We start from the raw sequence: 23,459 nt of genomic DNA on the forward strand, positions 1-23,459 counted from the left end.
AAATGACAATGCACAGCGGTAAAGGGTCAGCAGTACCTTTATTTGATTTGAAATTCCAATTAAGTCTCAGGTACTAACCTCCGTTCAGGATCATCCAAGTTCAAGGTATTCCAGCATCTGTTTGACACCTCTGAGTTTCAAACTGTTACATCTACAAAAAATCTTTTACAGCGAGGATTTACAGTTTATACATTTTATCAATACACCTGGAGAAATCCTGTAACATTCCTTCTGCAGAGGCTGACTGATGTCTATACAAAAATTTAGAGCAGCTCAGTTACATGCTGGCCAGCTGTGGTAAGGTAAAACTTTTAGAATGTTTTTACAGTTTTTACATTTTGTAAATATATATATTTATATTAACCATTTACAATCCTGATTATACAACTATCTAATTAGCAAAAATGCAGGCACTTAACTTTCCGAAACTTCCTTAGTGCCCATAAATAGGAAAAACACCACCCATTTACATATATATAACTATATAATAGTACTGTACCTAAACATAACAGCAGTCTCAAGCCTCTGATCAACCACAGTTCGCAGTTACAGCCATAATTATAACGCTTGGTGCATATCACAGTCTGGCCGTCTGGAAAAGACAAGATTTAGCAAAAAATGCCTTTATGGTTTTAACAGATGTACTGAACCACATAAATCTCTACACAGGCTACTGCTGCCAGAGAGTTTTTAGGCAAGTCCTGGACCAGAAACAATTCATTGCATTGTTGAAAGGAAAAAAAAAAGACTCAGAAGACAAGAAATTAAAAGTTGTTCATTGCAAGTTAAAGTATGAAAACTGAAGATGTTTCTTCTTGCAAACAGAGGCAATGAAGTCAACACACGTATTGAACTGCACACAGTGAGTTTACAAGGTCACTTGTGTTCAGAATTGGTGCGATGAATGAAAATAAAAATGTAAGACGGAGCTAATAATAAAAAAGACAGTTTCTATGAAAATATGCTGTGCAGCTCTCACTCTGAATGACCCACAACTTGAAAATGTTCTCACCCTGCCTCCTTTTTGCACGTGGAGTCACATTGATCATTTTCAACTTGTAGGTTAACACCTAACCCTAATGTTGAGTGGGAAATACTTTTACTGATGTGTAAAGGGAGATTATGTTGCATAGAACAGTAATTGCAAGTTAAACTTATTCTAAAAAACAAAATTTAGTTTAGATTCCCTCACAAAAAAGGGAATATTAAGCCTTCATGAATTCTCTGATCCTTTATTTTTGCAGGAAATTTAAAAAAGCAGCAATAAGTAGCAGAACTGCTCAAATATCTGTGTAGTGTAACACTCATGTCTACATGGGATTGATCACTGCTTTAACAAGTCTTTGAGCACAGCTCCAGCACTGGCGTCAGCTGAAACCGGCAGAGGTGTGAAGGACGGCAGGGCGTCAGAGATGGGCTTCATTAGCAGGTGACCTCCTGAGCCGCCAGAGCCAGCCAGCAGGGGCACCGCAGCAGAGCGAGGGGCCAGGAAAGGATTGGAATCGCCGGCTCGCTTGCTGACTGCTGCAGCTCCTGTGCAGAGAGAGGTTTACATTTAAATAAGGTTTGATCACTAAGAGTAAGAACAACGCCTCCTGTATGACGTGACTGATTAAGCACACGAAACAAGACATCCAGGCGTTGGTTATTCCCAAAGGGGTTGGTTGTTTACCTGCAGCAGTGCTGGAAGCAGTACTACTGGTTCTTCTCTGGGGCGGGGCGCTCAGAGCTTTCATGTCATGGGCCGAAAGCTTTGGTGCGGGCAGTGAAGGGGTCGACTCAACCTCCAGGAACTTTACAAACATCTCTGAGAAGGACTGCAACAACAAAGGACAGGGCAGTGTGTAGTGCTGATTTAGTGAGATATTTAACCAAGAAAATTCTGCTTTATATCCTAAAATAAAGAGCTAGCTTCAGAATAGCATCCTGTTGAGGAATCAGAGTCTTGCTCAAGGACACTTTAGCAGAGCACAAGCGTGCCAGGTGAAGAGCAGGTTTCTAACCAGCTACTCCGTTGCCATAAATGTGTATCTGTGCAAAAGTGGGTCTAAGTTCTGCAGTGGCAAGATGGATGGTGCGTGTGTATATATGCATACAAGGCAGTATACATGGTGGAGACCTTTATGTATGTATGGTAGTATATGTTGTAATGTACAATGTGTATGCTTTCCCTACACAATTAAATATTCTGTGTTTTGACAGAAACTGTTTTCTTTCAAAGTTTTAGGTAGTGATATTTTTACATTTTGGAGCAAAACAAATATATTTTTTTAAAGCATAGATTTGCTAATTAGAAAAGAAGTTTGTCAGAGCATGGGTGTGGCAGGGCTGTCGTGTTACTTGCAACGCTGAAGTGTACAGTTGAGAACATGTTGTCAAACAGAGAGAGCATTTGTTTTTTATTTTTGGTTTGTTTCCCCATTGCATTTTTGGAACTGTATTTTTCACAAGAATTCATTAATTATTTCTTGTAATGGTTAGGGTGCTTATCATGCTCACTCTGGACTCTCCCCTGGGGAAGCATAGAGACCCATTGAATTCTTTGTTTCTTTGGTGTCTGATGTCTGGTGCCTTGTCATAAAGAGTTGAAAGAAAGTCCTAGGAAGTGTGGGCCTTGTCCGTTATACAACACAAAGCAGAGTTAGACCCCTTACATGTGCACTTTTCTGTTAGTATACTGTATTAAATATAATCTGTGTGTCTCTGTATTAAAAGAACTTAACGTGGTTTTTCTTACCGAGTTGAGCCCTTGGTCGCTGTTGGGCCTCTGGGGAGTGTTAGGGACACTTTGTGCTCCTCTGCCTCCCAGCCAGCTTGACATCCACCCAGTAACACCATGCCGTCCGTCCTCCTCCAGCATCTGCAGATGGGAAGTAAGGAAGTATAGACAAATACTAGGATGGCTATATTTGTAGAGTAGATTTTACTCTGTATTCGAAGAAGTGGTTGGATTGTTTCAGTTTTAAGTGCCCTTAGTTTCCTCTCTGCCTGCCACTACTTTCTGGAAAATTATTCTGTGGAGCCACTCACTAGTTAAGCTTATATACAGGCACTCTGATTCCAGACTGATGACAGCCCACACTCCTAGAAGAAAGTTGTGGCTTTATCATCATACTCCCTAATCATCAAGGTCATTTGCCTGGCAGGATTCAGCTGGATGGACCTCATAGTTAGAGTGTGTGGATCACAGATTTGGGCTGAAAAAGGCCCCAGAAGGGGGATACTAGCTGCTGTACTAAGGATGATTCTGAAAAGTCGGCCGGTTTTGTGGGACACTTGGCTGCCGTAATCACGAGTTGAGTGGAAAATTTAAATAGCATTAACAGGAGATGAGGGAGTGATGAAAAAAAAAAGTGGAACGACCTCCAACACAATAAAAATGAGTCTTCTGAGCAGTTGTAATCGCATTTGCCCCACAGCCTGTATCTGTTTTCCTTTAAGAGTGTTGGGTAATATACTTTGGAATCGTTGGATGGAGTCTCACAGGACTCCTGCCAGAAGATCGGGATAAGGAAATGCTTTCTTTTTCAGGGCTGAGCTCTGAGAGGATTTTCAGGGGCTGCTGGAGTTAAAAAAAAAATTGAAAAAAAGTTGAACAGTGAGTTTCAGGTTTGATGGGTTGTCTCTCAAGGACTTGTTAAACTAATTAAACCTTTCAAAGCCAGAAAAGGGTCACTGTGACCTGGGACACTGACAGTTTGTAAGTAGTGTAATTCACCCTTAGACTCGACAAAAAGTGTTTTGTACAAAGTCAACAAAAACTACTGGATGAACTGCCATTTAATCTTGTACATTCATTCATGGTGCCCAGGGGATAAAACCTGCTGACTTAAGTTAACTGACTGACTTTTCCTCTAGCGCCATCAGCAGGTTGATATGTTAGTTTTTTTTGACAGAATATTGGATTTATTGCAATTGAAATTTCAAAACACACATTCATGTTCCCTTCAAGATGCATTGTAATCACTTTGGTGATCACCAAATATTTTGTCTGATACTTGACTAAACAACTGCAAAAGTAATCACACTCCCATCAGCCTCAGCTAGCATGGCTGTACACTCTTCAGTCTTGTTGTACGTTGTTAAATTTGTAGTAATTTTTAATCTATACTTTTATAATATTTAAAAATACAGCTGTTGACTTAGGACATTTGAGACTCCCTCGAGTCAGACTTAAGTCACATTTTTGTAAATATTTGATTTTATCTTTTCATGTGACAACACTGAAGAAATGACACTTTGCTGCAATGTAAAGTAGTGAGTGTGCAGCTTGTATAACAGTGTAAATTTGCTGTCCCCTCAAAATAACACATCACACAGCCATTAATGTCTAAACTGCTGGCAACAAAGGTTAGTACACCCCTAAGTGAAAATGTCCACGTCCACGGTGTCATTTCAGTGTTGTCACATAAAAAGATATAATCAAATATTTACAAAAATGTGAGGGGTGTACTCACTTTTGTGAGATACTGTATGTACATATAATGTATTTGGTAAATAAGTACAAATTATACCATTAAATTAATGTTATGTATATTAATTTATTAGTGTGGTTATGTGTGATGCATTTATTTCCAATATGGCACAATACCACAACCATTATTCACGGACTGTTAACGCCATTATATTGCATCAACCCATTCATCCATCCATCCATTGTCAACCGCTTATCCTGCGTACAGGGTCGCAGGGACTGCATCAACCCTTTTTTTCTTACCAATTGCTGCCTAAAAACATGATTATGTGAATATGTGATTGCTCAAGTAAATACTTTAAATATGAGTCAAGGTGTCGCTCACCTTGTCAACATCTTCTCGGTTCAGTCCCAGAACACTTCCCATGAGCCTCAGCACATCGGCACGCTTGGTTTTAGGTGTGTGGAAGTATCCCAAGAACAGGTTACGCATCAGGACTCTGTAAACAGAACATGAATAAGGCATGATATAATTCAATTACTCAATCCAATCTTTATACAGCTACATGAATTATAAATATACCTTTAATGCATAACTTTGGAGTATTTGTTTACATTTGTTTCTTGGGGGAAACAGAGGTACTCAAGCTTTATTTATAGAAAACTATAGTGCTTGAATTGCTGTAAGGTTTCACTTTTGTGACAAGGTATTTTTATGGTCATTTAAATGTTTTTTTTTTAAATGGTTTATGTAGCTGAAGAGGCAGGAACATTTCTCTACCTATAAGATACACTTGAACCTTAATTTTATCAGAAAAAAATTAAATCATCAAAAATTTGGAGATACTGGGTTCTTAATCATAATCTCATTTAGATAAATTAAAGAATGTATGCTTTAACCCAGAAAGGACAGAACGTACTTGTCTATCTTCCCCTCTGTGCTGTTCAGAAGTGTCATCAGTTTCCTCTGAGCCTCATCCAACATCTCCTGTCTCACATTCACTGTAACACACACAGACAGAGTGAAGAGATTTTTTTTAACATTTGTATTAATGTTCAATATTTTACACCATTTCCACAAAAGTTGGCACGCTGTGTAAAATGTAAATAAAAATGTGATGTGCAAAACAATGCAAATCAGGTATTTCTCAAAAATATTTTAGTTTTGTAGCTCAAATTTGATGCTTTATTTATACATTAGAAGCGCAATCTAGAGCTATGTAGCACAGACATACCAACGCTATTTTCTTATTGGTGAGACGGTGGATCAGAACATTCTCACAGCTAGTTCTCAAGTTGTGCCTCTATTAATAGACCCAATGTAAATTTTCCATGGGTGACTGCTTCGTTAAGTAAATATATAGCGTCATATGTATGGGTCTGAACAAATTCAGTGTCTGAGCAGCCAGAGAGGGCTGAAAAAAGAAACAGTCTGAGAATATGCTGTGATGTAATGGTCTTACTGTGTCTGAGAGTGATAAGAGTGAAATCTGCTGAGCGTGACACAAAAATAACAGCAGAACCTAACCTGGGGGAGGATCAGAGTTATACTTGTCTGTTTGGGCTGTGTTATTCATACTCAGGATATCTGCACACTAAAATAAAAATATGAGCCTCTAAGAAATTAAGTTGTTTTTCAAAGGCTGTCTGGGAAGGATGCAGATGCATTCTAACAACATGTTGGGTATGGAATTCATCTGTATATGCTCCAGTTCAAGATGAGACCAAACTTGTACATGGATGTCCATTTTTGAGCCATAACAAATGCCAAAATTTGTCCAGAGGAGGTAAGCCTTGTTTTTAGCCTAGCCTTTTGATTGCTGGAAATGCCGTTTGCTATGTCTTAACGCATATCGTAAAGTGGCGAAAACTGAGGGTCTAAGATGTAAGAGAGGCTCAATCAATAAAATAGGTTTCTCAAAAATTGTGAATCACTGCAACCCTGAGAGGTCCCTGAGCATACAGTCTTAAATGTGCACAAAAAATATTAGACTGATGGGTCCAGTAGTATGTGAGATTAGCTGTGGACAGACAAACACACAGTCAGATTTACGTCTGGCGGAGATAATAAACATTGATGAGTAGTGCAGCTCTTTAAACCAAGCGAGCGTAAAACATTTGTTTTATTGCAACCTCATGACGATTTCTTTACTTTGCTGTAAAAATGGGAGGCAGACATTTTGCCTGATATTAATCATTCCCGTATTCAGATTTTAAAACCCCTCAGAGGACATGTGTAGAAGTTGGCAGATGAAAACACTCAGCTGCAGCTCACCTTGTTTTTTCAGCTCTTCTATCTGCTCCTCCTTTTGATCGAGCTGATCGGTGAGGCGAGACGCTGAATCCAGAGCAGCGTTGGCTTCATCAAGGTTAATCTGACAGAGAGATAACGCCACAAGTTAATATGGCTTTCATATAACTGCAGCTTCAGCTGTCATCAAGAAATAAGTAGCCAATCGATGTCATATGTGTAAAATTAAGTATATTAAGTGAATGGTTTATGTGATCAGTTATTGATGGTGGTTTACCTGAAGGGCAGATGCTTGGTCTTCCAGCCTCTGAGCTTTTCTTCTCCACTCCTCCTTCTCCTTCTTGTGCCTCTCAAGCTCTGTTGCGTACATGGTTTTCTCATCTATATAGGAGAAGAGACAATAATAGTATTATTGCAGGTAATGTGTCACAAACTGCCATGCCACAGCCTACAGGATTTCTGATTTTAGAAAAAATGTTCTGCAAAATTCTACTAAATATCAGATACCACAACGACCAGTCTTCATGTGTGCACTGAACATGTGAGGAGAAATGAAGTTGAAGTAGCTGACTTGCCTTGTTGAAACTGCTCTAGCACCATCTGCAGGTTAGAGAGCGACACTGCATACTGGTTGACCTGCTCCTGGGAGGTTCTGAGACGGATGAGCGCATCGTCTCTCTGCTTCACCACTCCATTCAGCTGCTCCTGCAAAGACTCTACCTGCATGCTGGCCTGCTGGCTGGAGAGGGCCAGTAAGCAGAGAAAAAGGAGGAATAACTTTAACTATTTATATAACTTTTATTTAATCAGGTAATCTCATTGAGATCAAAATCTCTCTTGTAAGGCCCGAGTACGGCAGATACAAAAAAATTTAGTTTAATTTAATATTATTATTCGATATTTGCAAACTGCTGGTAGGGGTCCACCAGAGGACGTCAAGCAGTGATCAGCTGCAGTGGAGGTTAAATAATCTTAAATGTAAGCAATCTTAAAATCCCTTTTAAAATTAATGGGCAGCCGATGGAACGCAAGGATCTCTTACTCAAAATCGTTCACCTGTATCACCAGTCTATTTCAAGGCATACATCTGCATGTTATCTGTCTGACAGTGGAATTCAATTTTGTGATATGCCCCAGCAGATTAAGGGACCCCACATGCGGGTGGGGCACCAGAGGAGGTAGATTCTACCTCCACAAAGTAAACAAAGTAAGCCTTAGTGTACAGGTATGAACTAAACCAATGTAGTAAAAAATCCCTCATGCCAACTCATTCTATCAGACATCTGATTTATATTTTAATGATATTAAGTACACTCACTATGTTACACGGTTGAGCTAAGGTCAAAACCAAGGAAACTAAAGCAAAGAGAGAGAAAAAAGGCATCTCTCAATCACTTGACATACCAATTGTGCAGAGATGATTTCCCACCAGTGGTCACACAATAATTTTGTATGGGAGTAATTTTGTAATCCTAGCAGGTCTCAGGACTGTTATGAACTCAGTGGGGTTATTTAGTGATAAGACAAGTGCATTTTATATACTACACTTGCTAGGTTAGCCTAGTACAGCTGAAATACAGCTTTTTGTATAACTAAGTTTAGGGCATTTGAACATGTTTTTTGTTTGCCACTGACCCACCATGACACCTATTCAAAAGTAATGTGGCATAAAAATCCTGTAAAATATTTAAACCATGGTGTAAATGTACCTTGATATTCCTCATAATTTTATTTGTACTTGTCGTGATGCTGCATGTCACCCTCACACGTACGCTGCAGTTTTAGCTTATGCTAACCTGGCATTCTCCACAGCGCTTGACGACGTGGCAAGTTTCTCGTCCAGTATTGCCACCCTCCTCCGTAGTTCGCTCTCCCTGTCCTCTGCAGCAAGGGCTTCTCTCGTGTACGAGTCCTCAATCTCCAAGAGGTGATTACGCAATCGTTCCAGTTCCAAGTTGAGACGCTGTTCTTTATCCCTCATATGCTGAAGCTGTGAGGGAAATGTGTAGATACCCTAGTAACTTTGATCCCTTAACTTTAATTCTTTAATGCATTTATTTTATGGAGTTTAAAGTTTTGAGTATTATTCATGACAGCATGTTTACAGAATGTCACTATTTTTTTTTTTTTTTTACACGTCAGAGTAAATCTGCAAACAAAAACAAAAAAAAGCACACAAACAGCAGTAAGCAAACACACAAACAGCAGTAAGCAAACACACAAACAGCAGTAAGCAAACACACAAACAGCAGTAAGCAAACACACAAACAGCAGTAAGCAAACACAAACAGCAGTAAGCAAACACAAACAGCAGTAAGCAAACACAGTTGAAATTAGGGCTGAAACGATTCACTGATTAAATCGATTAATGTAAAGAATTTGCATCAATGCTTCATTTAATCCATGTAACTATATAGCGCACTGTTTTGCACAGACATTTATTACTGTCGCACTTCGAGTGGAGGAAGAGAGAGAAAACAGCAAGGAACGAAGAAGAAAGTGTCCAAAGTATGGGATTATTTCAAACTAAAAGAAGACAATTCTGTAATGTTACAGTCTGTCCACCGTAAAACGAAACTTGTGCCACCTTCCGCAACAGCAAGACGCGCTGCATCGCAGGCAAGCAAAAGTACGATGCATTGATGAATCGATTAAATAATCTGTAGAAGCTTTGAGTACTAAAATCATCGTTAGCTGCAGCTCTAGTTGAAATTAAAGGGTAGTGAGCAAATACTATCGGTCGTCCTACCTCAGTTTGTACTGCAGTGGTCTCCATTTGTTTTTGCTTGAGTGCCATCATCACCTGATCCCTCTCCTGCTGGAACGCCACAGCTTTGTCCTGCATTGACTTCATTTCATTCAGGAGTTGATTCAACTCACCAGACTTACCCTGAATATAATATAAAATGTTGTTATTTTAAGAATAAAGGACAAAAGAAAATCACCGTTTCCAGTCTGAAAAGACCTTTGATGGATAAATTTTGGGGCCAGTCAGGGTAGTATTTTTGGCATCTTGCATTAAGCTATACAAGAATGAAGTGGTTCATTACAAAAAAAATTCCAAGAGAAAAATCCTCTCTCTACTGAAAGTATAAAAAAAATTATTCTCATAGTAATAATACAATAAAATTCAGGAAAAGCAAAAAGAATAACTCTGACCTGATCTTTGTCCTTTAGCATCTTCTCCATAGTTGCAGCCTTCTCACTCACTGCACTCAGTTCAAACTCCTTCTCTCTCAGCAGAAGGGAAACCTGCATGTTTGTTTCCTGCAGAGCTCTGAACTCCGACTCCTTCTCTCGAGAGCGTGCAGCTACCAGCTCGTTCTCCTCCTTCAGCTTCTTGCTATCCATTTCCAGAATAAGAGCCCGCTCTTTCAGGTTGGTCACGGCCTGCTTCAGCACCTCGTTGTCATTCTCACGGTTACGTAGCGCCTCGCTGACCTGACTTAGCTGGTCACCTTTGGTTTTGATGAGCAGGTCTTTCTCCCTCACAGACCTCTGCAGCGCTTCCAGCCTCTCTCTGACCAGCCGGACCTCCTCGGCCTGACTTCTCTGCTCACTCTCGGAGGCAGATGCTGAGTTAGAGAGCCGGTGGTTGTTCTCCTGAATAGTCCTTATCATTTTTTCCCTCTCAGCCAACTGAGCTCGCAATCGTATACATTCTTCCTGCAGTTTCTCATTGTTTACCATTGGAGATGTCTGGTGGGTTGGAGCGTCAGCTATGAGAGGAGGTTCACTAGACTGAGCAGCTATAACTTCAGGAGTTTGTGCTACGCTATCTAGTTTACCCAGCAGGACATCCTTGGTGGTGCTGAGCTGGGTGATGGTCTGCTGAACCTGAGCAAGTTCCTGACTAAGACTTCCCAGCCTCCTTTCCTTCAGCTCGTAGCTCTGGATCAGTCGAGTGTAGTCCACAGACAGCTTGGAGCTGCAGTCGCTGTCAGCAGTCACCTGACTCTGTAGTTTGATCAGCTCCTCCTGCAGCTGAGCCGACTCATGCTGCATGTTCTTGACGGTGGTGATCACCTGCTGCTTCCACTCCTCCACCTTCTTCACCTGCTGTTTCAGAGTGTCCCTCTCTTGCAGCAGCTCCTCAAACTGGTTGCTGCTGACACCGCCGGAGCCAGCACTGGACTCAGCTTCTGAGGACTGCAGGACGGCCACCAGGGTTTGGCACTTCTGGGTCAACGCATCAATCTCTATGTCCTTTTCCCTAATAATGCGGGACAGGTTCTGGATGGTCTCCTTGAACATCTCTTGGCTTCCTGAGGGATCGCTCATGTTGGAGAGGCGTTGGTTCTCCTGCTGAAGCTTCAACAGGGCCGCCTCCTTCCCGGCCATGATATCCATGAGACGGTGATAGTCGGAGCGGAGCTGGCTGTTCTCTCTTGTCTTCTCGTTAAGCACGGCTAGCACTTGCTCTCTCTCCACAGCGTACGCCTGCAACTGCTGCTGTAGAAACATGACATCCTGGCTGTGTCCACCGCCTACGCCCATGGACACTCTGGCATGAAGCGCCTGGATCTCCAGATCCTTCTGCAGGATCATCTGGGACAGTTTGCCCACTTCATCACGAGACACCACCAGCTGATCCAGCTGTCTGGTCAGTGAGAGGTTCTTCTCGTTCAGTTGGATGATCTCTGTCTCTTTTTCCTTGATGCCTCTCACCAGTTTTTCTATTTCTACCTTAGACAGGTCGTGTTTCTCGTTGCCGTTCTCCTGATTTAAAGTCTGGGTCTTCTCCTCCTGCAGGATGACCTCTCCCTGCACAGGGGGGGAATCAGCACGACCTCGACTCTCACTGAGCTGCTCTACCGTCTGCTGGAGGCGAGATATGTCTTCATCTCTGGCATGGATGAGCTTGTCATAGTTAAGTGTGGTCTGCTGATGGCGAACATGAGCCTGCTCAAGCTCACTCTGCTGAGCCTGGAGGGACTGCTGCGACAGAAGGAGAGAGGCCTGCTGCTCTTCCATGGTTCTCCTCAGAGTCAGGACCTCCTCTTCCAGACCATTCCTGGAGGACTTGAGCTGGGTGATCTCTGTCTCCAGCTCTGTGATAATGTCTAAGGTCCTGGGCTCAGCCAGAGATTGAGGTCTGCTCTGCTGATCCCTGAGTCGGTCAATCTCTTCTTTCAAATGACTGTTCTCCTCCTTCATACCGCCCAATTGTTTATCCTTCTCCTCTAATGCCTGTCTGAGAGCTTCCACTTCCTTTGTTGCGACTGAAATACTGTTCTCCATCTCCGTCTGCAAATCGGAAGCATTTTGTTTTAAAGTATCCATGAAGACGTCCTTCTCGTGTAGCAAATCTGTCAGCTGCTTCTGCCCTGCAACTGTGATTGAAAGCATCTCATTGGTGTCTCTGTGGTCAGACGCCAACTGCTCCATGTCCCTCTTCAACTGAGACATCTCCATGTCTTTCTCCTGGTTGAGTCTGATGGCTCGCTCATGCTCCCTCTGTAAAGCGGAGGCATCCATGGACCGGGCTCGAGTCAACTCCTCGATGGTCTGCTGGTACTGTTTTGCCTGTTCTGTTAGTGTGCTCTCAGCCTGCCTCAATTCACCCTCTAGTTGACTTTTCTCCAGCTTCAGAGCTTCGATACGAGTGTCCTTTTCGCGTACCGTCCTGTTCAGAGCTGCCTGGCTTTCCTTCATCTGCTTAGTTAGTTCCTCAACTTTCCCTAGAGCCTGCTCACTCTCTGCCTTCAACTTTCTGTTATCCATCTTCAGCTCATAGTCCTCAGACATCGCCTTCTCCTGAGAGCTCCTCATCTCATCCATTTCTCTCCTGAGGTCTGACAACTCTCTCTCCTTCCCTGCTAGCTTCTCTTTAGTTCCCTCTGCATCAGATCCTCTATCCCCTGCCTGATCTAGCTCTGCTTTGGCAACAGACAGTTGGTCCTCTCTCTCCTGCAAAGTCTTCTTCAGCTCAGTGATTTCTCTACGTGTCTCCCTGCTCTGCTCCTGTGCATGTCCCAGCTTGTCTTTCAGCTCCTTCACCGTCCCTTCCAACTGCTGTTTTGTCATATGCAGGTCGTTGAGGGTGAAAGCGCTCTGGCTTATTTTCTCTTTTTGGATCTCCAGCTCTTGCCCCAGTGTCCTCTTCTGGTCTTTGGTTGTGTTGAGTTCTGCAGTCAGTCTTGTCAGTTCTGCCTCAGCCTGCTTCAGCTGGCCAGAGAGCTGGTCTTTCACTGAGATCATATGCTAGAAACAGAGGAAATAAAACCCAAAGTAAACGTCAATAAACTGTTCAGATTCCAAATATTGTTTTTTTGTGATGGGTTTCTATATATTTCCTCCTGAACTGTGTTATTTTCCCATGTTTTTGTTTGACACCTTTAAAGTGTCTTAAAACTATAGGAACTCAGCATGCAAGCAAGTAAGGTCAAATCACTGACATTTGTTGTCAAATGAACATGGCAGGATTTTTGCTGAGTCCTTAGACATGAATCTGACAAACATTAAATAATAATTAAAATAATAATAGAATAAATTAGATTTATAGTGATTGTGAAGATAATCAAAGACAACCAGTAAAATAAAAGCTTCTAGAGAACTAAAAACTATATTATAACTATATTATTTAAGAAGAAGAAGAAGAAGAAGAAGAAGAAAAGCAGGCCACCATGGACAGTCAAACCTGTGTTGCTTCTTGGTTTTGCCGGTCTAGTTCCTCCAGCTCAGAAATCAGGGTGTCCCGTTCCTCCTCAGTGTTTCTCAGAGCCTTTTCTCTCCTCTCCAGCTCTTCCTTCAGTTCCTCCAGTGACTCGGATTCACCAGACTCATCTTCCTTATTCCTAACTAATTGTTCCTCTGTCATTTTTAGTCTTTCTTGCAGATTAAGCTGTGAAAAGAAAACCACAAAAATAAGGAATTACACTTCAGGATTTTTAAATATAATGCAATAGACCACAGTTATCTACACTGTGTATCTTTTATATCCCGTTATTAACACATTACATCAGGAACTAGTAAGTTGCACTCTCGAGGTTTCTCCATCCGAGTCTTGACTTTGTCTGTCTTACAAATAACTTGTAAGTGTACTTAAAAAAAAAGTATATGGACAAAGAAGCTTGTGCTGTTTTAGCATGTTCTATATTGCTGCCGTGTATGTCACAAGTGAAAGATTTAAATAAGTCTAAATAAGTACACACAGACACATACAATAATTGTATCAATAAAGCTATTACAGATCCCTGTGTTAATAATAATAATAATCTTAATGTTTTTGCAAACCTTTTCTTCTTCTAGAACTTCCTTTTCTAGTCTCAATGTCCCAATAATGGTGTTCAGTTCTAAGATGTCTGCATGCTCAACTTCTTCCTTTGGTTCAGCCTAAAAAAGTTGGAGAAGTCATTAAACTTGGAGGTTAATTCATGAAAACCTACCACTACATACATTGTAAATATTTAACATGATGTATGGTTAAAGACTTATCTAGACACTTACCTCAGCCAGGCTTTTAAGTCTCTCTATTTCTTTTTCTGCACCTGAAAAATAGGTTTTTTTGTTATTATGCAGGTCAATTATGAAAGAAAACAACATATTCTTTATAGTATTGAGTTCCTTACAATATTCTGTGTCTATGCACCATTGGGTTAAGGTTACTACAATAAAAAAGTATCACATTAAAAAAGAAAATACATTCAGCTTTAACAAAGTGAATAATTTCTTTCAGCACTAACAAGCTTTAATTATGCAGATGAGAAACAGCAGTATTCAGTAGCTATATTAAACATGAACCAACATAATGGCAGTATACCTTCAAGGTTTTGTCTCAGCATTTGGATCTCGTGGTCTAGCTGGGCTTTTTGCAAAGCCTTCCCCTCCTGCTCTTGTACTCGTGTCTGAAGCTCGGTGACTGAGGCCTGCAGCCGTGTGTAGTTCTGCAGCAGCCCAGCGTTTTCTTCCTGGGCGTCATCTTTCTCCAGCTGCAGGCTGGCCTGTATCCTCTGTGCCTCCTCCAGCTTAGCAGACAGCTCGGCCAGCTGCTTCTCCCGCTGATCTACTGCTTCCTGCAGGGAGCTTATGGTTTTCTGGAGTTCAGGCAGTCTGGAGGCATCTGAATGGGAAGTAGCTTGACCACCTGGAGAGAAGGATTTGGAAAAGGGAGTAGAAACGCTGACTGGAAGGGATTTATTACACTTATAGTAAAGCTGACCTTTATAGGAATAAAACATCATGACATTTCTGTTTTGATTTCTAGTTACAATAACAAATACCAAAGTTAAGCTAACCAATCTGTTCCTCCAGCTCCTCTATCCTCTCCTCGTACTCTGCTAAATCCTCTCTATGTCGCCGTGTGATGTCGGCCATCTTTTGCCGCTGGGCGTCCTGCAGAGCAGCCAGTTCATGCTGGTGTTCATCCACCTCACGGCTCATCTCCTCTCGCAGCTCCTGTTCCAAAGCAGTGATAACATCCAGGTTAGAGCCTCAGAGTCACTATGGTCTGTGAAAGTCCCTGTCCCTAAAGTATTTAAACTAGTATTTATTGAAATTTTGGCCACATAGAGGCAGCAAAAACAAACTGTAAACAAAACCCCTGACATATTCTCCTTTGCAGACAGTTACTATTTACACGTCAAGCAGTTGGAGTTGTGTTTCTGGCATTAGTGTTTCTGACATTAATGTTGAACATTAGCTCTGTTTTGGTTTCTATCGACCCCTGATGGAAATATCAGGCCCTTTAGCTGCTAAATGTCTGTCATATGGTGCAGGACAGATAGTCCATCAAAGTTCCTTCCGAACAAGAAATAAAACTTGTGAGAAGGGTAAGAGAAACAGTAAAGATGGAAACAAAACAATGAGCTGAAATATGCTATAAAGCTCCATAGATCTAAGAAGTTGGGTAATAAGAGCAACCCCATTCACACTATCATTTAATCCATTATATATCATTTTGATAATAACAGCTTAAAGATTTAGATTTATTATGGCAACAATGAAAAATGTACCTTGATAGTTCTTTGAAGTTTTAGAATCTCACCCTGGTCGCCGTTACCAGCTACAGCCGCTGTTGATGCCTGAAATAAAAAAATAAGTATGGGATCTGCTCAGTGACACAAATAGAGTAAAGTTTAATTTAGTTTTTGATATGAAATCTGTACAGCTCTGTGTTAGTGTTTCTTAGCAATTGTTTTTAACTTGCTTGGTGTGCCACCTGAAGGTTAAACAAATCCAAACAATTCAAATTAAAACAAAGCAAAGTGAACTACATTAAATGTGTCTTGTTTTTTTGTGATTGGCTACATAGCGGGTCTCATGAATGTGGTACCAAAAACTGCTAAAATAAAACCAAAGCATTAATTTGTATGAAAGTATGCGCATGCTTTCAGGGCGTAAATGTGAGCTAGCTATTACAGAGGCAATACATTAGCTCAGGAATAGTTTATCATTTTGGGAAATGATTTACTTTCTTGCTGAGAGTTGGATGATGTTGACTGATTCTCATATCTGTACGTTTTTAAATTTAGCTAAGAATAAAGACTGAACACGGGGAAACAGCTAGCCAGACTCTGTCCAAAGACCTTTAAGCTTAGTAATTAGCAAAGATTAAACATGACATCTTGTTTGTTTCATCTGTACAAATGCTTATAAAAACCACAGTGTAAAAAAGTAGTGTAAAAGGGGGCATACAGACTCACTTGACCCACATGTAACATCTACAAAACCACAAATTCATGTCAGCTTTAGAGGTGCTAGTAGGCAGACTTTGTTACCTTTCAAAAGAAACAGGCTAGCTGAGTCTTTGTGCCAAGCTAACCATCTGAACAGACACATACAAGAATCAATCTTCTGATTTAACAAAGTGTATTTACTAAAATGTCTAACTGTTACTTAAACTGAATGACCCAGGTTCAACTCCCTGTACCAGAAACCATCTGTCCCGCGAGATCGTCAGATTCTTATTATCATTACCTGAGACATTCGCCTCCAGTGTGCCACCTCTGCCTCCAGACGCATGACTTCTGTCGACAGCCGGTTGATCTCCTGCTGCGACCAGATGACATCGCTGAAGTCCATTTCGTCATCGTGGAAGCCCTGGTGGGTCCCTGAGGGCCGTGACAGGTAAGAGGAAGCAGAAGAGGAGGTAGTGGTCGAGGATGTAGTGGTGACAGGCAGTAACGCGGGACCAACGGAAGCAGACTGAGCCGACAACTGCAGCTTCTGGACTTCTTCCTGAAGGCCGCTCTGCCGAGCTTTCAGGTGACTGATCTCCACCTGGGAAGGCACAAACAAACATTAGCACTCTTTTATGCCAAGCCACATCCATATACTTTCTTTTTACATTCCCCGCGTTGCTGTGCAAATTTGAATTTCCAACAGGGGATCAATAAAGAAACATCTTATCTAATCATTTCCTAGCATGCTGTTTGTTGTTGATGTTCAAGATAAGTTCCATTCTTGTAGGTTTTACATCTGGATTTGAAACAATTTTAAGTTAGATCGAATGTGCTTCTAACACTGCTGGAGATGGACGGATGGATTTAAAGGTCCAGTGTGTAATATTTAGGAGGATCTATTGACAGAAATGCAATATAATATCCATAACTATGTTTTCAATGGTGTATAAAGACCTTGCAAAATGAACCATTATGTTTTTATTACCTTAGTATGAGCCATTTCTATCTACATAGATGTCGCCATGTTGCTACAGTAGCCGAAATGGACAAATGGCTCTACAGAGCGCGTTTCGTCACTACGTTAAATATGTACGAAGAAGAAGAAGAACGAGAAGAACAAGTAACGTTAGTAGTAGTAGCGACTGGTTTATTAAAAAGTAAGAAAAAAAGAGAAATTTGGACAAATAGAAGCCCACACGTGTTATTTAGTACAAGAGCCAACAGAGCGTGTCGGCCATTGTAGCTTATCCACCTTGCTTGGAAGGGAGCGGAGAGCGATGCATTCATGTCTTGTCGGAATAATCAGAATATTTTTTTCTTCCTTAAAACTTTATTGCAAAAAGAGAAATAAAGTGTACAAGTGACATAAAGAAGTATACAGAACTTTGAATCCTGCAAAATCACATATTGAATATTCATATTTTACAAACATGTAATTTGTAATAAGGTTAAAACGGTAAGTTTGCTGTCCATGTAGAGTAAATGAGATGTCTGCATGTTGTTTATATGCTTTGGTATTACTAATCCGACAAATCTTGGTAGTAGGGTCTATGTTGATTCCACATTCAGACTTAACAGCACAGTAACACACACTGAAGTCGGAAGAACGACTGCACAACTTGGGAAATGGGACCATCCGAGCCGCTGATTGCAAAACGCAACACTCACCACTAGATGCTACTAAAACTTAAACTCTGAACCTATAATATAATAAATAAATTTAATTTGCCATCTTTTTCAATTTTACATGTCAATTCAAGTATTTCATTTTTAATATTGGCAGCCTAAATCATCCGTATATGTTTACCTAAGACACATATTTACAGAGGAAACTTTAATACTAAAAGGTTAAAACTATCACCCCGGCCAGGTTTATACCATATGAAGGTTTGCTCTCATTTAAAAACACAATTTAAAAGAGACAATGGATCACATGTCCTAATTTACTGTACAAAAAATGTATGGATCCAATTTAGCCTGGGCTGTAAAATGAGTATCACTGCAGTAGAGTTTTTACTTGTTCAATCCTAGGGAATATATATTTCCAAAAGAAGAATCATCTAACTGTTTTAAAAATATAAATGAAATTGTACATACATCTTTCTGTTGCAGAAGGGTTCTGTACTCTGCAGACTGTCCCTTAATCTGGATCTCTGATGCCTCCAGCTTCTCCTCCAGCTCTGCATACAGCTTCCTTAATCTGTCATACTGTAACAAAGAGAGAGAAGAGAGGAGTCGTCAATAACAAGGAAATATGCAAGAAGGTCAAAGGTCATGGTCAAGTGCAGAGCAGCCCCCTGGAGCTTATAGAGATGCTAAAGGACACTTAGCAGTATGGATGCTCATTAATACAGTGATCTTCACATATACGGCACATAAAGATTAAGGCTGTTATCCTATATTTTTCGTATTATCAACAAATGGTGAATGTGTTAGTCCTTCTCTTAAAATTTTCTGACCAAAAACGGCTGGGCACTGCGGCTTTCAGCAAATGTTACTCAAAAAGCAGTATACAGTACATTTGTTGGGGACTACTTTGGTCCCAAAGGTTGGTTGAATTGGTGCTCTAGTGAGTATTTACAGCAACACGGTGGGATTGACTACATGGTGTGTGCTCATGGTAATGTAGGAACATGTCACTCAGTGCAACAGTGAGGCTCATTGATGCGTTTTTTATAGTTTTTGGATAACAATGGAGATCTATGGCACAGAGGAATAAGATACATGAGTATATGGATAATGACAATACTTGTGATTAGGTTAAATTCATTGTTGGCTTTGGTCTTATATTGATGACAAAACATCTTTGTAGTGATCTCCTTGCTCACTAAACAACAGGATTTTATACACGGATATTACAAGCATTATGCAAAGGAAGTCTTTCTTTGCGGCCCCTCACTTTGTTGTAAATGCAAGTGTTACGTCCCTAGAGCCGTGGGTCTTGTGTTTTGTTTTGGTGCGTCTTTCTCCTGTAGTTCTCCAGGTACTGCCCTTCCCCCTCCAGCCTTGCAGCTGCAATTAGTAATGGGCAGCAGCTGCACCTGATCCCCCAATCAGTACCTGGAGAATAAGAGAGCAAGGAGACTGCAGCAGGTGGACTATGGGGCTGGTCTTGAGAGGCCAGCGTGTGAGGCTGGTCCTGTGGGGGTCAGCCTAAGTGGCTGCCGACCAGTGGGTCAGACGGTGGTGCTTGGGTGCAGCAGGAGTGGAGCTGTGTGCTTGGGTGCAGCAGGAGTGGAGCTGTGTGCTTATCCCATATTTGTCCTCCTCTCTCCACCTCTGGGCTTGAGCCATGTGAGGACGTAACACAAGTATGTTTAGGATGAGTGAGCCCTGACAGTTTCTAGGGCTTCCCAACACTGACATTACGACCACCATTGAGCCACACAGGAATCACTAGTGATCTAGACCATACAAATGTGAGGCTGGGGCTTAAACACACAGGAAAATGATAACACTGAAAATGGCCGCATTCCATTTAGGTGTTACAGTTGTGCTTTTTCTGCTATGACAAGTCAATGTCATTATCGTTTTTAATCACTTGACTGTGAGTAAGTGAACAAAGAATCTCACCTCAGATTTCTGGGTTGCAAATGCAGCCTCAACTTCAGCCAACCTGGAATTGGACACCTGCAGTTCTGTGGCAGCATCTGCAGATACGGGGGGCGGCGGGGAGCATTGAACATACCACAACCAGGCAGACAGTGAGTAGCTTTATCATATTGTTACCAAGAGTAGCTAAATATTCTTTTTTGTGTACACCGTAAGAGAAATATAACAGGATGATTTTTATTCAGTTTTCTGGTAACTTGAAAGTGAGAGTCAGAATGAAGGTTTATGTACCATTCAAACTGGTAACTTTTTTTCTCCATCTTGGTCACACGCTCTCTCACAGACACACACACGGATCTGCTTAACCCGGCTCACGTGACAAACAAACTTGCATGGCTGAGCATATCTAGAGATCTTATGAGCTAACAGCTGGACGAAGCTCAGCCAACACATAACATTCATTACTACATGAACTAAACTGAGGCCTAGAGGCAAAGCTGGTTCCACTTAAGATCCTCTCTTTTTAAAAATGTTGGATTTAAGGCCTGGCATGCAGAATGCTTCACAGCTGGCCCAGTGCTCCCTGCTCCAGTGATAAGAATGAGCTGGAGATCTGTGGCCAAAGTTCTCTTTGCGTCAATGCTTTATCACTCCTTGTCTGTTTGCTTCAAAGTGAAGCAAACAGGTAAGGAGTTTTTGGCCAACTGAGCCAAAAATGATGGAGCACTTTTGATAGAAGCTCCATAATTATTGTACTATTGAATTCAGAATCAAGCATCAAATTTGCTTTTTTGATTTGATCATGAGCAAAAAAAGAAACAAAGCAGTGAAGCCTGTAATCTGTGTAACCATCAGGAGATGTCAGCAGCTCCACAGACAATGAATGAGGAAGTGACTACATCGACTGAGAATGTTTGCTAGAGATTTTACACCCCATTAAATTATATTTTGAATTTTAAGTTCCAAATGAAATGTTGCAATAGATGATAATGCTTAACTTGTATCCTTGTACATCCAGGTATGTGGAAAAAAAACTCTTCAACCAGTCAAACAAAGACGTCTGATGGGGATAAATATTTTTGACACATTAAGTTCAACCAGTGTGTGGGTTATATTTAAAAGAAACACATAATTAACCTACGCCCCAGGTAGCTGTGCACGCATTCGGTTAACACGAAACAGAATAAACAAATAGAGCAGGAGCAAGGACACCAACATCATTTAAAATTAAAGCAGCTAGTGTTTTTGTGCATCCTTAAAAATAACCTTTAAAACTGCTGATCCAAGTAAGAGGCTTTCAATCTGTTTTCAAAGTTCATTCCCTGGTGCTATAAAGTGATCCTGACAGGAAAAAGCTAGACTGTTGTGGTGTAACAGACTTGGAAGAAAGAGATGTGACATTTTACTCATTTGTACTCTCCCCTGTGTTTAAAAATTGAAGTGGAACTAACTGCAAATATCTAGCTTTCCAATCTACACATATGTACCGTGCATTAAAGACTAATACAAAAACGCAGTGCAGTGCTTGTAAGGAAACAAATATGAAGGCACTACACATTGGAAATTTAACTGTACACTGTATTTAGTCACCCTGGCAGTCTCAAGCCTTCAATTGCTAGAAAGAACAGAAAGGAAAAAAAGTGCTGCGGTAATTCAGTGCAAAACTCAAACAAATATTCTTGTTTCGCTCATTCAGTGTCAGCACGGCAGCAACAGAAAAGGGAGTTCTCCTGTCGTAAGGTTTACATATATAATAGGAACATCTTTGACACGTCAGACAAAGCAGTACAGTAACCAATTCAGTTTATCAGTCACATAAAGGTAGTTTTCTCCTTTAATTGAGTAAATGTAAATGGACACTGAAGGCACCCGTAGCATTAAAAACCCTGTGTGCATACACTCAGTTATAATGTTCAGTTCTAGAGGTGTTGATTCAACTTTATGGCCATTTTGAAGCATGTACTTTGTGGAGATGTTGAATTGCATTGTGTTATATTATACTGAGAGGTGTTTCTAATATTATTCTGTTCTCACTGATGTAAATGGGACCGACAACATCCCTTAGTATAACCGTTTCATTAAATCAACACCTCTCTGAAACAAACTAAACATAATAACCTTCACGAAGGTCGAATCTACTGCAGGGTTGTTATAATTGTTAAGTTTTCTTATTGAATTAGTTTTAGCTAGTTGTAACTGGTAAATATGTTAAGTAGATATTTTGAGGGTCTCCCAGATTGTAAATGTTTTTCTTACTTTAAGTGACAGTGCTATAAGCTATTTTTTGAGTGAATGGCAGTTCCTCTGTTAAACAGACTTTAGCTGCTCAGTGTAATGGGTTTGCTTTTTCTCTATCCTAAGATGACATTTGCTTCCACTTATGACAGCTGGGTTTCTTACAGTGTTCCTGAAGACCTGATACCCCAAAGGCACCCTTAGTAGGTGTTTTGTTTAAGGGTGGTACACTGGAAGCAAATATGTTTTCAAAAACAGTATGCAAAAGACGTGTAATTCAGAAACTTGAGTCTGATGTTGTGGATAACAAAGAGATTCAAAAACACATTTACGTACCTCCTACTTCTTCCACGCCTTCCAGTAACATGTCCTTTGTAAAGTCTGTTATCTGTCCGGTGAAGGAGGACAGGCTCCCGCTGACCTGGCCCAGAGACTGGCCGAGGCCGGAGCCGAGTCCACCCAGCCACGATGACATCCTCAGGAGGGCTGCAAACCAAACAAAAACAAAGCAGGGCCGCAGAGGGGCTAGGAGCGGGGTAGCCTAGCTGTGACTCCAGAGGTGATGAAGCAAACTCGTGTCATCAAGCTCTGCTGTAAACTCTAAACTACAGAGTTAACTTCAAATCCCACTTTAATCTTCCGAGATAAAGTCGCTTTTCAGGCTGAACGACGCTCACTTAGCCCGGACCCCGGCTAATAACAGCTGACCGTTTGCCTGAAGGAATTTGTCACGACAAGCGAGCTAAGCGACGTTACATCGAAGACACACTGCTAATGTGTCAGATTACGGCCGTACGTCGAGCGTAAGCGGTATTTTCAGCAGTTTTTAGCCCCTCTAAACAACAGAACGCCCAGAAAGTGCCACCTCAACTGCAGCCATTATCAGGTCGGCTGCGGCGATGGCTGCTGTCAGGTTTGACGTGGACACGGAGAACTGCGGCGGTGCATTGTGGGATACTGGAGGACCAACAAAATTCAAGGTGCGTTCAAGAACCAAGAGGACTTCAAATGAGTCAGCCACTGTGTCTACATTATTAGTGTGTGTATATATATTTAAGATTATACTGTATACAGCCCTCTAAATAATTCTTAAGATACAATTTTAAACGAGATGCCAACTCTGTATTTTGTGGAAAGTAATAATAATTATAATAATAATTATTAGTGTTATTCTTCCAAATAAAACAGTTTGAAGGTTTCCCCTAGTTTCATACCATTTCAAAACAAGTACAAGTTAACAAAACGCCCACTCTGTTCTTTATTATTATATTGTATGTTCTATATAGTTATTTATATTAAACTTTCCCTTTCTCAAACATTGCTATCATACAGTATACATCAAGGTATCAGGTGTGTGTGTGTGTGTGTGTGTGTGTATAAAATC

The 23,459-nt window shown here is 41.0% G+C and overlaps 1 protein-coding gene and 1 long non-coding RNA gene across 4 annotated transcripts; one reads left to right on the forward strand and one right to left on the reverse strand.

Moving 5' to 3' along the window:
• Positions 1–19: 19 nt before the first annotated feature.
• trip11 (thyroid hormone receptor interactor 11) lies at positions 20–23,021 on the reverse strand. The gene is made up of 21 exons (XM_046062263.1): positions 22,412–23,021; positions 19,862–19,938; positions 18,386–18,496; positions 16,584–16,886; positions 15,620–15,688; positions 14,903–15,062; positions 14,428–14,751; positions 14,115–14,155; positions 13,902–14,000; positions 13,306–13,509; positions 9,825–12,869; positions 9,415–9,555; positions 8,462–8,655; positions 7,241–7,404; positions 6,943–7,046; positions 6,690–6,789; positions 5,335–5,416; positions 4,800–4,914; positions 2,738–2,860; positions 1,673–1,817; positions 20–1,533 (listed from the first exon to the last, which is right to left on the reverse strand). Exons 1-21 carry the CDS (start codon positions 22,548–22,550, stop codon positions 1,325–1,327), a joined length of 5,949 nt encoding a protein of 1,982 aa, XP_045918219.1. The 5' UTR covers positions 22,551–23,021; the 3' UTR covers positions 20–1,324.
• Positions 19,401–23,199, forward strand: LOC123978853. Of its 3 annotated transcripts, none has more exons than XR_006827065.1 (3): positions 19,401–19,599; positions 19,888–19,992; positions 22,477–23,199. It is a non-coding gene; the product is annotated as an uncharacterized LOC123978853 (long non-coding RNA). The 3 variants fall into 3 exon arrangements; XR_006827064.1 differs by lacking the exon at positions 22,477–23,199 and adding an exon at positions 20,859–21,966; XR_006827063.1 differs by lacking the exon at positions 22,477–23,199 and adding an exon at positions 20,696–20,799.
• The last annotated feature ends 260 nt before the right edge of the window (positions 23,200–23,459 follow it).

This window comes from Micropterus dolomieu, linkage group LG11 (genome assembly GCF_021292245.1).
Source record: "Micropterus dolomieu isolate WLL.071019.BEF.003 ecotype Adirondacks linkage group LG11, ASM2129224v1, whole genome shotgun sequence".
NCBI classification, from domain to species: Eukaryota; Metazoa; Chordata; class Actinopteri; order Centrarchiformes; family Centrarchidae; genus Micropterus; species Micropterus dolomieu.